The sequence below is a fragment of the Typopeltis vanoorti genome, chromosome 7 (assembly GCF_054136105.1).
Source record: "Typopeltis vanoorti isolate ZY-2024b chromosome 7, IOZ_Tvanoo_1.0, whole genome shotgun sequence".
NCBI classification, from domain to species: domain Eukaryota; kingdom Metazoa; phylum Arthropoda; class Arachnida; order Uropygi; family Thelyphonidae; genus Typopeltis; species Typopeltis vanoorti.
Genome location: NC_143555.1, coordinates 16,842,562 through 16,857,303, shown reverse-complemented (window position 1 = coordinate 16,857,303; position 14,742 = coordinate 16,842,562). Strand labels below are relative to the sequence as shown.

Sequence of the window (14,742 nt, the reverse complement as noted above, 5' to 3'; positions counted from 1 at the left end):
CAAAAGGTGCACTAATAAATTACTGAGATAAAGAGCCAATAGGCTTCACTTCGGCGAAGTAAATTTATTCAAATTAAGTGGATATTGAATCTAACATTATTTCTTAGCCGAATAAGAAACTCAAAGACAGAAAATCTATCTAAGAATTTCATAGCCTTAAAATAGTTTTTTTCTGCAAAATTTCTACTAGACAGTATATCTATTTAGTGAACAGAATACAAATGGTAATAAATTAGGATTCTTTCATTCAGCTAGCGGCTAAGTTCTCTAGCCCACTATTTAGCCAAGTATATGTCTGCAGGAAATAAGTGCAGTGTATGTGGAGGGAAGTGTTAAGGACACCATTTTATGGAAAAATTTCACCATGTAAAATTAATCGCATCATTCAATATTACTGTATGTCCTTCCTTATTTCAAATAGCCACAAAATGCCAAATTTTCATGAAATAGATAGTCCACTGGATTAATAAATAACTTCCCCATCTCTCTCTCTCTCTCTCACTCATGCACACACACAAACAAACACATTTATAGAATAAATTAATACACTTTCCTACAGATTTTTTTTCGACCTTGTGCCTCTTTTCTGTGATTATTTTAATGGATGATACTTTTAGCTAGTCAACATGTGTTTCCACTTTCATCTAAGCTTATAAAAACATAAACATATGCTGCTCATCATTCATACACGATTCAACTTCAAACTTAATGGAATTAACTTTGCATTCTTTTTTTTTTCATTATATATGCCTCTATTCTTTGAAATAGCTTTCTTTGTATATTTTCCATAAGGAACTGTAAATGCCATCTGTCTGAGAAGCACAAGTTCAGTCTTTTTCATTAACCACCTTGACAGTATATGTGTTTTAGGTCTGGTGACCTCATACATGAAGTTTGAGAGTAAATTAGGAGATAATATTAAAGTTTTTATCTAAGCAACTTTAAACTTAATGATACAACATTTAGCATCATGTATTGTTGTCCTATTTTAGTTTCAACTGAAGTACTCATGCAGAAAAATCACTCTTGCTGTGATCTGAGTATATTTTGTTACACAGGAGATCCATGATGACTGCTATCTCAGTATAGCATAAAGGAGAATAATCTGTTCACTGTTTAAGAGAATTGCACTGTTCTATACTCATTTAATATTTACTGATGATTGAAAATCTGTAGACTTCCTGATCGACATGTGAATCTTTAATTATTTGTGAGTTATCTGCAGCAAATTCCAAATGTGTGTGTGTGTGAGAAAGAGAGCATTAAATCATAATACTGGATTTAATTTGTGCAAGCAAGCAATCAATAGAATGTCTTTTAATCTTTATTTTATCTGAGTAATGTATATATAATTTGCATCCTTACTAAATACGATAAATGATATTTAATTTAGTAACATGGGTTTAAGTTTCCCGAACATGTAACAGTCTCACGTGTGTTGTTTCATTTGTGATGGTAGTTTCTGTTTAAATTTATCTCTTAACTCGAATAGTGGAGTAACAATGTTATTTAAATTTAATGCAAAAGGAAATTAATCAAGGTAATGATAATATTTCTTGTGTTTCTGTATAATCCTATTAATCCATTATGTTGTTTTATCCCTTTGTTCCTTATGATTAATATTATTTGGTAATCTTACTTTTTCTGTATCTCTCACTGTTTTCCCCTGTCAATCGCACTTTACATTTTTGCATAAAGGATCTCATAAATTAATTATTGGTCTAGTTAAAAATGAAGTGGTCCGTCATGGTGACTTGTATCTGAAATCTGAAGAGAGATAGATTTCAAGTAATAATAATAGTCAAAATAAACTTACTGTTATCTTCTTTCTCTTTTTCCCATCTATTTGGGGTTGGCCTTTTTACACGATGCAGCCTTATGCATGTGATCCCAACCGATTTGTTGCAGAGCCTGACATGGGGGGGGGGGGGTAATTTTGTCCATTGAAGTGTGTGTTCATGGGAACAGTTTGGCTAGGAATGAAAAAAACAGAGTTTCCGGAAGGGGCTACCCCTCCACCTCTGTATGAGACTGGCTAACTCACCTTTGGTCGAAAGAGACCAGATAGAGGTTCCTCATGTCATGGACAGTAATGAAGCCCAGGTCTTTCTGACCAAAGGACTTCGTTTATACCGAATGAGCTATGGAAGCTCTAACACAATATTTATATATATATAATGAGACATTTTTGCATAAAGGATCTCATAAATTAATTATTGGTCTAGTTAAAAATGAAGTGGTCCGTCATGGTGACTTGTATCTGAAATCTGAAGAGAGATAGATTTCAAGTAATAATAATAGTCAAAATAAACTTACTGTTATCTTCTTTCTCTTTTTCCCATCTATTTGGGGTTGGCCTTTTTACACGATGCAGCCTTATGCATGTGATCCCAACCGATTTGTTGCAGAGCCTGACATGGGGGGGGGGTAATTTTGTCCGTTGAAGTGTGTGTTCATGGGAACAGTTTGGCTAGGAATGAAAAAAACAGAGTTTCCGGAAAGGGGGGGGGGCTACCCCTCCACCTCTGTATGAGACTGGCTAACTCACCTTTGGTCGAAAGAGACCAGATAGAGGTTCCTCATGTCATGGACAGTAATGAAGCCCAGGTCTTTCTGACCAAAGGACTTCGTTTATACCGAATGAGCTATGGAAGCTCTAACACAATATTTATATATATAATGAGACATTAAATATAATAATCAGCAAATATACACTCAAAATTACTCTGAATTATATTCTTACTCGCTTCACTTCTCCTTCTGGATCAGGGTGACCCTCTTCTGCTAGTTTCTTTCTTAGTTCTTCAAGTTCTTCTTTCTCTTTTTGACGATCATAGTTGTCTGCTTCTATTTCTTTTTCTCGATCTTTCATTCTTCTAACTAGAGCACTTCCTCTGTTCAAAATGAATAATAATCATCATAGTTTAATATAATTATTAACACAGATAACAAAAAAAACAGAAAAAAAGATGAATAAAAACAGTGCCAAAATTATTTAAGTATGTGGAGTCAGGATTATATATCATCATCAAATTCCTCACATGCACCCTCAAAGGGTGTAGAGGATAATATGATAGAACCACATGAAGAACTAACATCATTATTAACTTCCTATCAACAATTTTCCTACAAATCAATCTATCTGTCAAGACTCCAACATTATCAGATCTCATATTTCTGTCTTCTAAAATAATTTTTACTGTACTAATCCACCTATATCTCTTGGTCTTCATCTGGATCTTTTTAACTGCCAACCTGGCAGAGAAACTTGTTTTGCTAATCTTTCATCTCCCATTCTGTTTGGGTAACCATACTGTAAAATCTCTCATGATATATAATTTATCATGTTCATTTTTATGTTTTTCTAATGAGATTGCACTTATTAAAGAAATGTCAGTTTTGTCTGTAAAAATCTTGTATTTGTAATAGATTAATCATGGACCTTTGTTAAAATAATTTGGCATATGACATCATTATGTAACACTGTTAACTCATGTCCATATGTGGCATTTTTTCAAAAGACATGAAAAGTATGATGGTTGGATATCAATACGTGACCATATATGGAAGTTTTGTGAAACACGCATACATACAACAGAAGTCCGGGCCTTTATAAGGTGAAGCTTTGAGAAGAACTTTGTCTTAGGGTTTTCACTTTATCTTACCTGGATCCACCACCACATGAGGTTCATCGTCAGTAAAACAGACAAACAGTAAAAAGAGTTGTAAAATAAGAAAGAAATACAGAAACATAACAATATCAATTAAGATTAGTTTTACTAGCACATTCCTGGATGCTAACAATGTCAAGTTCTTTCCTAATATCCTCATTTTTAATATGATATATCAATTGATGTTCTCTGTTCACACCTGATCTGTCTCAGGACTCTCATATCTGTGGTCTCTAGTTTTTGGTCAAGTGTTTTACTTCTGACCTAGCTCTCAGATCCATAAGTTAAAACTGGTTTGACCACTGTATGGTATACAGCTAATTTAGTGTTTTATCTAATTTCTCTCTTATTCCATATACATTTATTCAGTTGACTTCCTACCATACCAGCTTTGTTGATTGTTGTCTATTTCCATAATTAATTTACCATCTTCATTAAAAATAGTGACTAAGTAGCTGAAATGTTTTACTTGTTCTATAGGTTCTCCATTCACAAACGCAGTTGATATTTTCAATGCTTCTACCTATTTTCATTGTCTTTGTCTTGTTATTACTGACCTTCATACCATATGTATTACAATAGGTATTCAATTTAGTAAGGCAATCTTGCACACTTGTAGCAGATTTATTTAGAAGTATAACATCATCTGCATAAAGCAAAGAGCTAAGATTATCATTTCCAATTTTGATATCAGGTTTAATACCACTTTCCTTCATAATGTGATCCATATCGATAATGAATAAAAGGGGAGATAATGTACATCTTTGTTTGACACCAGATTTTACATTAAACCATCTTCCTGTACTTCCTTCAATTCTAACTGGTAACTTACAACTCAGATAAAGATTAGTATTGCTTGATATAATGTCCCACTGACACCATATAACTATAGCATTTTGAATAGCTTTTCTCTTGGTATCTACCTTGTCATATGCCTTTTCCAGATCTACAAAACATACCTACAGATCTCTGTTATATAACCATAATTTCTCAACTATTTGTTGTAAAGTGAAATCTGATCTGACAACTTCTATTTGGCATGAATCCAGCTTGTTCTTCACTAAGCTTTTCATCCACAATCCTCCTCAACCGTTTCTCAAGTATACTTGCGTAAATCTTACCATGAACGCTCAGTAGAGAAATACCTCTCTACTGAATTTTCACATTTAGTTCTATTTCCCTTTTTATAGGAGGGTGGTCCGAAACGTTCTCAGCCTCGACAACAGATGGCAACACTATCGGCAATTTTTTTTTTTTTTCTTCTAAGTTGATACATCTGTTATAAGCATCCATGTGAAATTCTGTGAAGTCATTTTATCAAGTAGTTTGTTTTATACAGTTGTCTGAAGCAAAAGTGTTGTCTGTATCCCTTGAAATGAATAAAACTGAGTATCATACGATTATAAAATTCTTTGTTAAAGAAGGCTTAACACAAAAAGAAATTCATTCGAAGCTCGTAAAAGTTTATGGGCACTCTTCTCCTTCGTTTTCGACTATTAAAAAATGGGCTGTCGAGTTTAAACATGACCGTACCAGCCTTGAAGATGATTCACGTGAAGGACATCCAAAAAGTGTAACAATAACAGAAATCATTGATCAAGTGATGATATGGTATTGAAAGACCAGCGAGTCAAAGTGCGTGAAGGATATATTTTGCATGAAGAATTGCATATGAAAAAGCTTTGTGCAAGATGGGTGCCGCGCTTACTCATAGCAGATCATAAACACACTCACATGAAAATCTATGAACAGTGCTTGGAGCGTTTTAACAAGAATAGAACTGATTTTGTGAATCAATTTATTACTATGTACGAGACTTGGATTCACATTACACACCAGAATCCAAATAGCTGTCAAAACAGTGAACAGAAGCCGGTTGTTCAGCACCAAAGAAGACAGTCGGTTCCATCAGCAAGAAAGGTCATGGAATCGGTGTTTCGGGATGCTAAAGGCATTTCGTTTATTAATTATGTTGAAAAAGAGTAAAACAATAACCAGGGAATATTATTCCGATCTTTTAACCAGAATAGACGAAAAAATTCATGAGAAAAGACCGGGTTTGCAGAATAAAAAAATCATCTTTCATCAGGACAATGCACCTGCCCACAAAGTTGTTTTGGCAATGGGAAAATTAAGGGATCTGCACTATGGGTTGTTGGAATATCCACCATATTCCTCAGATTTGGCACCATCTGACTTCTGTCTCTTCCATAAACTAAAACTCTTATTGACTGGTCAGTGTTTTTCTTCGAATCAAGAGGTGATTGTAGCTGTAGATGGGTATTTTGCAGATCTTACTGAGAACCGCTACAGGGGCGGGATAATGGCGCTGGAGCATCGCTGGAATAAATGTATTAGTGTTAAGGAAGATTATGTTGAAAAATAGAAATAACTTTGAAATTATAAATTCATTTTTTCATTGTTAGGCCAAGAATTTTTCAGACCACCCTCTTATATGGGTATTATGAGAGCTCTACTCCTATCATCTGGAATTTGTCCCTCTGTCCAGGCCTTCTGAACTAGGCAGTGCAGCAACTTTAAGACTTTTATACTTCACTGCTTGTTTCATTTAGCAATTTTTCGAAGTAATTACTCCATACATCAAGGGTATCTTTTTTCTCCAGTTTTCGATATGCTTTCTTCTTTTCTTTCATTTACTCTTTAACTTTCTGTGTCCACCATGGACTTCTGATTTTTTCTATCCCTGAAGACCACGTGCCTCTCAGTCTGAATCAATGTTTTCTTCAGGACTTGGCCATAGAATCTCCAAGATTTGGTTCCTGTTCTCAAACTCTTTCATTTTTTTCTAGAATACTGTTTGTGTATTTTAGTCTAGAGTTCAAATCTGAGAGCTGCTCAACTTTTATTCGCTTTAAAACTTTCTTTCATGTGCTTCTTTTCAATATGAAATTCAATTTTATCCTGATCAATACTAAATGGTGATCACTTCCAATTTCAAATCCTCTGTACACTCTGGTGTCCTGCACCAGGTAGAAAACATCACTATCAACAATTTCTTATTCCTTGCCTCTTCTCTATGAATTTATGCACATTTTTATGTTGGAACATTGTAGTAGTAATAACCAGTCCATGTCCTGAGCAAAAATCCAACAAGCATTTGCCATTATTATTAGCTTTGCTCTTTTATCCAAATCTTCCCAAAATATTTCTGTATTATATATTGGCTGATATATTTGTTAGAAAATGACATGGACAAATTTAATAAATATTACTGATATTCTGACAAAGTCAAATTACCTTCATCAGGTTGGACAGTGTACAAACTGATATGGTCATGTAGGTACTACCTTGGATACGATACTATGAGCCTTACTTGTGGGCACTTTGCATATTACTCCGGTATTATAATTATTTTAAATATGCCTACTGACAGTACTTAATTATTGAAATAAATACAAAGCCTTTAATTAGTATAAATATTGTACAGTATACGAACAATATTGGTATAGTATAGCAGTTATCATATCTTCAAAACAAAGAAATGCTGAACATATTTACACCCAAATTTATTAATTGCAATTCCTAGTGTTTTAGAACACACACCAAACAGCAGGGATAAATTACCATTTCCTCAATTTTGAACAAATTGGGAAAGGGGAAGGAAAATAACATCTACGACACTATGGATGTGTACAAAACAACAGTTAATTTTTAAATTTTTTTTTTTAAATTAAAATCAGTAAACCTGTAGTCTCCTTATAGATACTATTAAGAAGTGTCATCAAACATGTCTATGAACATTTCTAGGTAGATTTGCAAATAAATGCATTCCACACATGCAATATGAAGTGATATTTTTTAAGAGATTCTGTTTTCTCACTTTATTTCTCAATTTATCTATTTCATGATAAATCATTTTCCTTCTCCAGCTACACTTTGCATCTGGCTGTTGTCGATGCTTTTATTCTTCCCTTTATAGTGAGATGATTAATTTACTCTTTCTAAACCTTTCCAAACATTCCTCAATCAACTCTTTGGCTAAACTCGAACTTAGTTTTGACGTTTTGAATGTTTTACACATTTAATTCTTTTATTTCATTCTCATTTTATTTTTCCTTTTTAGCTTCAGGAATGTCTTTCATAATTATTTATGTACTATTTTTCCTAGTCGCTATGTTACAATTTAGTCTATCAATATGGAAAGGCTAAACCAATCAAGATGAAAAATGCATTATAAATATTACCTTTAACTTAACTCTAACTTTAAAAATTTCACTTCATATTGCATGTGTGGAAAGCATTTAATTGCAAATGTGAATAATTTATGCAAAGTAAAAGGCAACTGTGCTAGAATTTTTGAAATGTGTAATAATTAGGCAGGCGAGGAGCATGAAATGGTGAATGTGAACATAAATTCAAATGAAGCAGCAAAAAAAGATAATGCGACACAAGTTAAGATGAAGGTGAGCAAGAACGTGTGTTAGAATGCAATGTAGTGATAGTGGTGTGAAAGAGGAGTACGTATGAGAAAGAAGATATTAAAGAAATAGAAAAAAAAGCATCCTCCAGCACAATAATGGAAATTTCTCACACTTAAAGAGTAATGCACAATACTACATGAGAGCTGGAGAGACTAAAAAAGCACTTGGCAAATAGAAATGGAAACAAAACACATGAAAATTTAAAAAAAGTAAAGGAAGGTTCGAAAAAGCAGACATGGACAAGAAAAAGCCTATAGCAACATACAGTAGTTTTATGATGACAGGAGCACTGGATGATACTACAATGGAAGTGTTGCTCAGGTGTGAAGTTTCATGGCATGACTCAATCGATATTGTAATCATCATCAAATTCCTGATATATACCATCAGGGAGTGTACATGGAAATTTGCTGCAAGTCCTCATGAAGCCAGATGCTTAGGGATGATGGTGAATAGGAGAAAGAAATCAATATACGAGAATGAGTGGATGATGAATACTAGTGGCTGAGAGTTTATAAATAAAATAACCTTTATTTTATGATAGAGTAATCATGCATTTTTTGGTTTGGGAGAGTGAGTATTCAGTAATACAAGAAATTCAAATAAGGCAGAATACAACAATCAATTAACTACTTAAGTGTTATGCCAAAGTTTTGTAGGCTGACAAAGGAAAAAGGAGAGGATCAGGAATCTGTCTGATGAGATAGCATTACAACTATCAAGACAATTTAGCCAATTTGTATCTGTAGGCCAAACTTGCAAACCCATTAATATATTCTTGAAAACCTGTTTTTAGAGACATTATTTAGACATAGATTACATACCAGGCAATAAAAAAACATTTATCAAATAATAATGAATACTTAAATCTAGATAAATGTAAAAATGAAAACTGCCAAAAATACATAATTGATAAAAACATTACCAATACATATACACCTAATAATTAATGTATATGACTCTGCATGTGTGCAATCCCAGACAAAAGATTATTCAAGCTAACTGTATACTCCATATCATATAGTTCACTACTACAACTATGAACTGAAAAGAAAAATGAGGTAAAAATCTGTAAATGTTAAATCTGAAGTTTAAAATTTATCAAAATTACAAAAAGTTGCTTTTAAAGAGAAAAAAAAGTTAAGTATAATTTCTGGGAAATTCCCATGCTACTCCTCTAAAACACTATTAATATAATTAACGGCTATTTTAGCCTGTTTTTATTTAGGAGTGTCCCTTATATTTAATACATTGGCTAACATAACTCAAAAAACGCAAGACTGTGACGTCACCTACACGGGCTCTACAATTAGGTCGTTATGGACTAGACTACAAGAGCACTTCATGGATTGCAATATTCCCATTCCAGAATATCTGAACACGAAAAAACATCGCAACATCAAAAAGAAAAACAAACCACAGAATACAGGGTAGACTGAAATTGCAGCTCATGCCCTTGAATTAAAACGCATTCCCCAAATTGACAAAGCCATAATCATTGACAAACAAGAAAACGAAATGATGCTTAGAATATCCGAAACTATTGCCATAAAATGTGATGGTAATTCTATCAACGTCCACCGCCCCTACCTAATTTCCGAATGTTGGACGTTCCAAAACTTACAAATTAAGCCACGCCTCCGGCCATTTAGTGAAAACAAATGCCCAAATTTGGCAGATTCATCTTGCAGCCTTGACATAGCCCTACAGTCATTCCCACAAAGTTCCGACGATGACCGAAATGGTCCACACCCCGTAAACCCTTGCCCCAGTTTCCACATAAGGATACCCTTCCCCTTCCTTCCCCCCTCTCCCCACAACAAAATAATATATATATATAATTATATATATATATTATTAATAGTAACCCGGGTTCCCAAACTTATTCCCCGTGTCCCAAGTACATCCCTTTGTTCTTTTCCTCTCTTTCCCCCCCCTTCCACAAGAGCTTGGATTTAGAAGGCATCTTTAAACCAAAATCAAGGTATGTACATAATTTTTCAACATTTTTTATTCTGCCATAATTGCCTTCTACACTCGCCCATAATGTCCTAATTTATATATATATATACCCCTTTTGAGTTATGTTAGCCAATGTATTAAATATAAGGGACAAAAACAGGCTAAAATAGCCGTTAATTATATTAATAAGAGAAAAAAAAGGTTAATGAAAATTTGTTCAGGGGTTTACAGATGAAGTTTAGATAGATGGGTGAGTGGGGACTAGGTGCTAATATATGTTTCAACAGCTTCAGAGGAGAACAGCAGAAATTACTAAGAGTAAGTGCTAAAGATACCAAGAAATTATATACTTGGTTTTAATCTTTTTCCCAATGATGCAATGCAATGTTTTGTTTGTGAAATATATTCACATCTGAGCTATATGAAGTGATATGAATTCTTCAGCCTCTATATACAAGTAGCTCAGACATGAACATATTTCACGTGCAAAACATTGTTTTGCTTTCTTGGAAAAATGAGTAAAACCAAGTATGTAATTTCTTGGTACCTTTAATATATAATAAAACCAAGGTGGAAAACTTTCTATATCTTTCTCTAATCCAGAGATTTTTAATAAAAAAGGTCAAGCACCTTTTGGCTACTTGTATATGAGATATATATGACTTCTACAATCCCAATACCCTTGGAGGGTAATGGATGGCAATGCTGCAACTAATGAAGTTCTGAGGCTCGGCTATTGCTGTTACCCTCTTGCCATGATCAGAGCTTTAATTGCTCAATAACACCTTATCCCTACACTGTCCTCTACAGATAACGGGGAAGATTAAAAGCATTCTTGCTTCACCCCTTTAAGCTAGTCCTTATAAGGACTATAATGACCTTGGTATCTCTCCAGGGAATAGATCCTACTGATGAGGCCTCAAAAGTCAAAACCAGCCTGGGTAGTGGCCCTTCCCATTATGCATAGCATTACACACATCTGAGAGGAGGTGTGCTTTGCATTATGGGATACATACATACTAAGGCAAGTGATATGAAGTCATTAGCCTCTATATACAAGTAGCTCAGACGTGAATATATTTCACACACAAAACATTGTTTTGCTTCCTTGAGAAAAGAATTAAAACCAAGTATAGAATTTCTTGTCATCTTTATCCAAGGTAAAAAACTTTCTATATCACGACTAAGTCTGATGAACAATGACTATTAATATATCTGTAGGAAATATATGCAAGTGACAGATTTCTAGGCATCTTTTCTGGACTTCATCGCATTTTTTTGAGAACACTACTCAGTGTTAAATATGTGAAGTAGAAAGTGAAGATCAGAGTCATCCCAAGAAGAATAATTTCTTCTAAAACCAATAAGAAGTCAGGAAAGAGTGACAAATATCTAAAAACATTCAACATTTTTCAATTAGGCATTACATAAAGAACATTATAATACTAGACTGAAATATACATAAGAATTTATGAAAAAATGAAAAGGTTTGAAGACAAAAATTAAACCCACAGATGGCAATCTATGAAAGAAGCATTTTCATAGATTCAGCCAGAAAAGCATTGGATATGCAAACAGAGAAAAATCAGAACTCCATGATAGCTTCAGGAAGTGACAGTCATGGGAAAGAAGAAAGAATATCAAAAGGTACTGGCACCAATCAAGTCAATCACCATGTGCCCTAAGAGAATACAGAAAAAAGATAAAGCAAAGCTATGTGTAAAAACATCTATTAAACAAAAGTCATTGAAAGACTGGCAAGAATCATCCTCATCATCATGCTTTTCAAAGATTTAGGCCTAGAATGGCCTTCCAGCCTTAGAAGTCATCGTTGAATGTCTTTAGAGGACATCCTAGTTTCTTTTTCCTAATGTTTGTAATTTAAGGCTTGTCTTGGTAATCTTTTTGTTTTCATTCTTTCAACATGTTCCATCTATTTATATTTATATTTTTTAATTTTATGTATTATTGATTCCTGGTTTAATTCTTTCATAATTTTGTTCATTTCTTTTGTGATCAAATAGAGTATATTTTGTAGTTTTTCTAATAAACTTCATTTAAGCTGTTATTAATCTTTGTTTGTCTTTTTGATTTATTCTCCAGGTTTCACTTCCATACAATAGGACTGGTAGGGCTAACATATTGTATAGTTTTAGTCTGGTTTGTTTTTGAACTAAGTTAGATTTAAATATAGTTAATTACACCTATTACTTTTTAAATATTTCACAATTTTATATCTTTTCATTTTCATATGTAATCATACATCCTAGGTAGATAAATGAATTCACCTGTTCTAAAATCTTGTTATCTATTACTATTTAGTTCTTATTGGATCTTATTCTTTAAAGGCCATTGTTTTTGATTTTTCTGTTGATATTATCATTCCATAATCTTTGGCTATTTCATTTAAATTTAAAATATCTTCCTGTAAGTTATCTTCAGAATTGTAATTATTATTTGGTCATCAGCATCCATTTTATTATTATTTCATTTAGATAATGATTAAAAAAGAGTTGCTGAAAGGGGACATGCCTGAAAATGTTCTGGAGGCTTTCGTTAAAGCTTATAAATGGAGAAAAGGGTACTTATTGAAAAAATATAATAAAGTATAATAACTGTAAAGAAAAAGAGTTAATAAATGTGACTTGAAAATTGAAGATATTTTAGATGTCTCGATTAATTACTTTGAAATATTGCAAAATGAAAGAAGGTGTGACAACATGGTAGTAGAAAACATTCAAGAGAAATGATGATAGGAGTACGTATCAATACTTGAGGTAGAAAAATGTCATCAAAAACCTGAAATGTGGAAAGGCAGCAGGAATAGATGATATTTGAAATGCTCAAATATGGAAGTATGAAGTTGTTTAGTTACTTTTTAAATATTTCACAAATTTTTAAGTTTATATCTTTTCATTTTCATATATAATCATACATCCTAGGTAGATAAATGAATTCATCTGTTCTAAAATCTTGTTATCTATTACTATTTTAGTTCTTATAGGATCTTGTTATCTAGTAGTGGCTTCACTGCATAATTCAGAATTCATAAGTCAGAAAGACAAATTCCACGTCTATGAAGTAGGGCCCTCATAATAACCATGCATAAAAAGTTAAATAAAACTGAATTGAGATTTACAGAGGAATTGTCCTACTGAGTGTTTCTGGTGAGATATCTAAAAGTATACTTGAGGAAAGGCTAAGAAAAATTGTAAGGGAAAAATAGGAGAAGAACAAGGTAGGTTAAAGTCAAATAGAGGTTGTCAGGATCAGATATTCACTATAAGACAAATAGTTGAGAAATAATGATAATATAACAAGGATCTGCACACAAGTTTTGTACATATGGAAAAGGCATATGATAAGGTAGGGATTAAAAAGCTGTTCAAAATGCTGCAGTTATATGGTGCGGGTAGGACATTATATTAAGCTATAAACAGTCTATATTTGAGTGGCAAATTAGCAGTTAAACTTCCACCAGGTTGGATACAGGGAGGCACATTAACTCCACTATTGTCATCTATATGGATCTATATGGTCATCTATGAAAATCCAAATCATAGGATCCATTAGAAAAAGACCAAACTTCTACATAGATCTTTATATAAACATGAACATTTATATAAAGAAAGTGCTGAAGCCCTATGTCACAGACCCAATTTGAATTGTACTGACGTTCTTACTATCCCCGAAAGTGTTATTACACCTGATGTCAAAATTGAAGGTATTAAAATCAATTCTTTACTTTATGCAGATGAATTTATGCTTCTAAAAAATCTAGCAGTAGTCTTCAGGATTCCCTAACTAAACTGAATAACAGATGTAATAAAAATGGAATGGAAATCAGCCATAAAAGATCAAAATTGTTAAAATGGTAAGGGTCAAGGAAAATATCAACTGCATCCTAAATGAAGAAAACTTGTAGAACACAAAATATTCCAGCTCTTTAGGTATAAGTTTTTAGAATATGGCAATTTAAATATGAAAAGCGACAACAAAATTAGAAAAGTTGATATGGTAGGGAGTCAACTGAATAAATTTATATGGAATGCAATAGGCAGTAATAATGAAAGCAGCATCCTGAATGGAGATCCAACAGAACATGTAAAAAAAATTAAGCAATTAACTTTTAGTGTAAGATGGCAAATAATTCGCAAGAGAGAGACTTAGTTCAATTCCACTTACTTTTGATAATGTTCTGATATCCTTTCAAGATCAGTTCCCCCCTTCTGGGCTGACCATCCCACCCTGCTTATTGTTTCACCAACATATTAAATCAAATCTACTCCTCAGCCTCTAAAAAAAACTTTTTCATTCAAAGATTACTTCTCTCCTGCTCAATTTCTAATGCTTTATCAGACTCAGATCCAATCAGATTTGGGGTAGTATGTCCAAATCTAATTAAGAATTTTAGTAATATACACAAGAGGGTGTACATTTCATAGGTGATTCCTCATTCACAGCAGACTTTCCTTCAGTCTTGACTATTAGGCATTGCTTAGTTGAACTGGCCAACACCATCCTTTCAATTGCTTCTAATCATATAAGAATTAGATCAGCCATTGATCAACTTCCATCTACTGTCCAAATCTAAAAATTCCAAATGAATTTCACATCCTTTTCCTGCATTCCCTCTATCTGTTCTTTAGAACAATCACACCCCATAC

At 33.2% G+C, this 14,742-nt stretch overlaps 1 protein-coding gene across 7 annotated transcripts in view; it reads right to left on the bottom strand.

The window, feature by feature from the left end:
- Positions 1 to 14,742, bottom strand: part of LOC150104513 (RNA-binding protein 25-like) — a 496,362-nt gene that overhangs the window by 75,333 nt on the left and 406,287 nt on the right. For all 7 annotated transcript variants that reach the window (XM_090395192.1, XM_090395194.1, XM_090395191.1 and 4 more), the window contains one exon: positions 2,744 to 2,894. In XM_090395192.1, the coding sequence (XP_090251318.1) occupies positions 2,744 to 2,894 (151 nt within the window). The remainder of the gene's footprint in view (positions 1 to 2,743; positions 2,895 to 14,742) is intronic.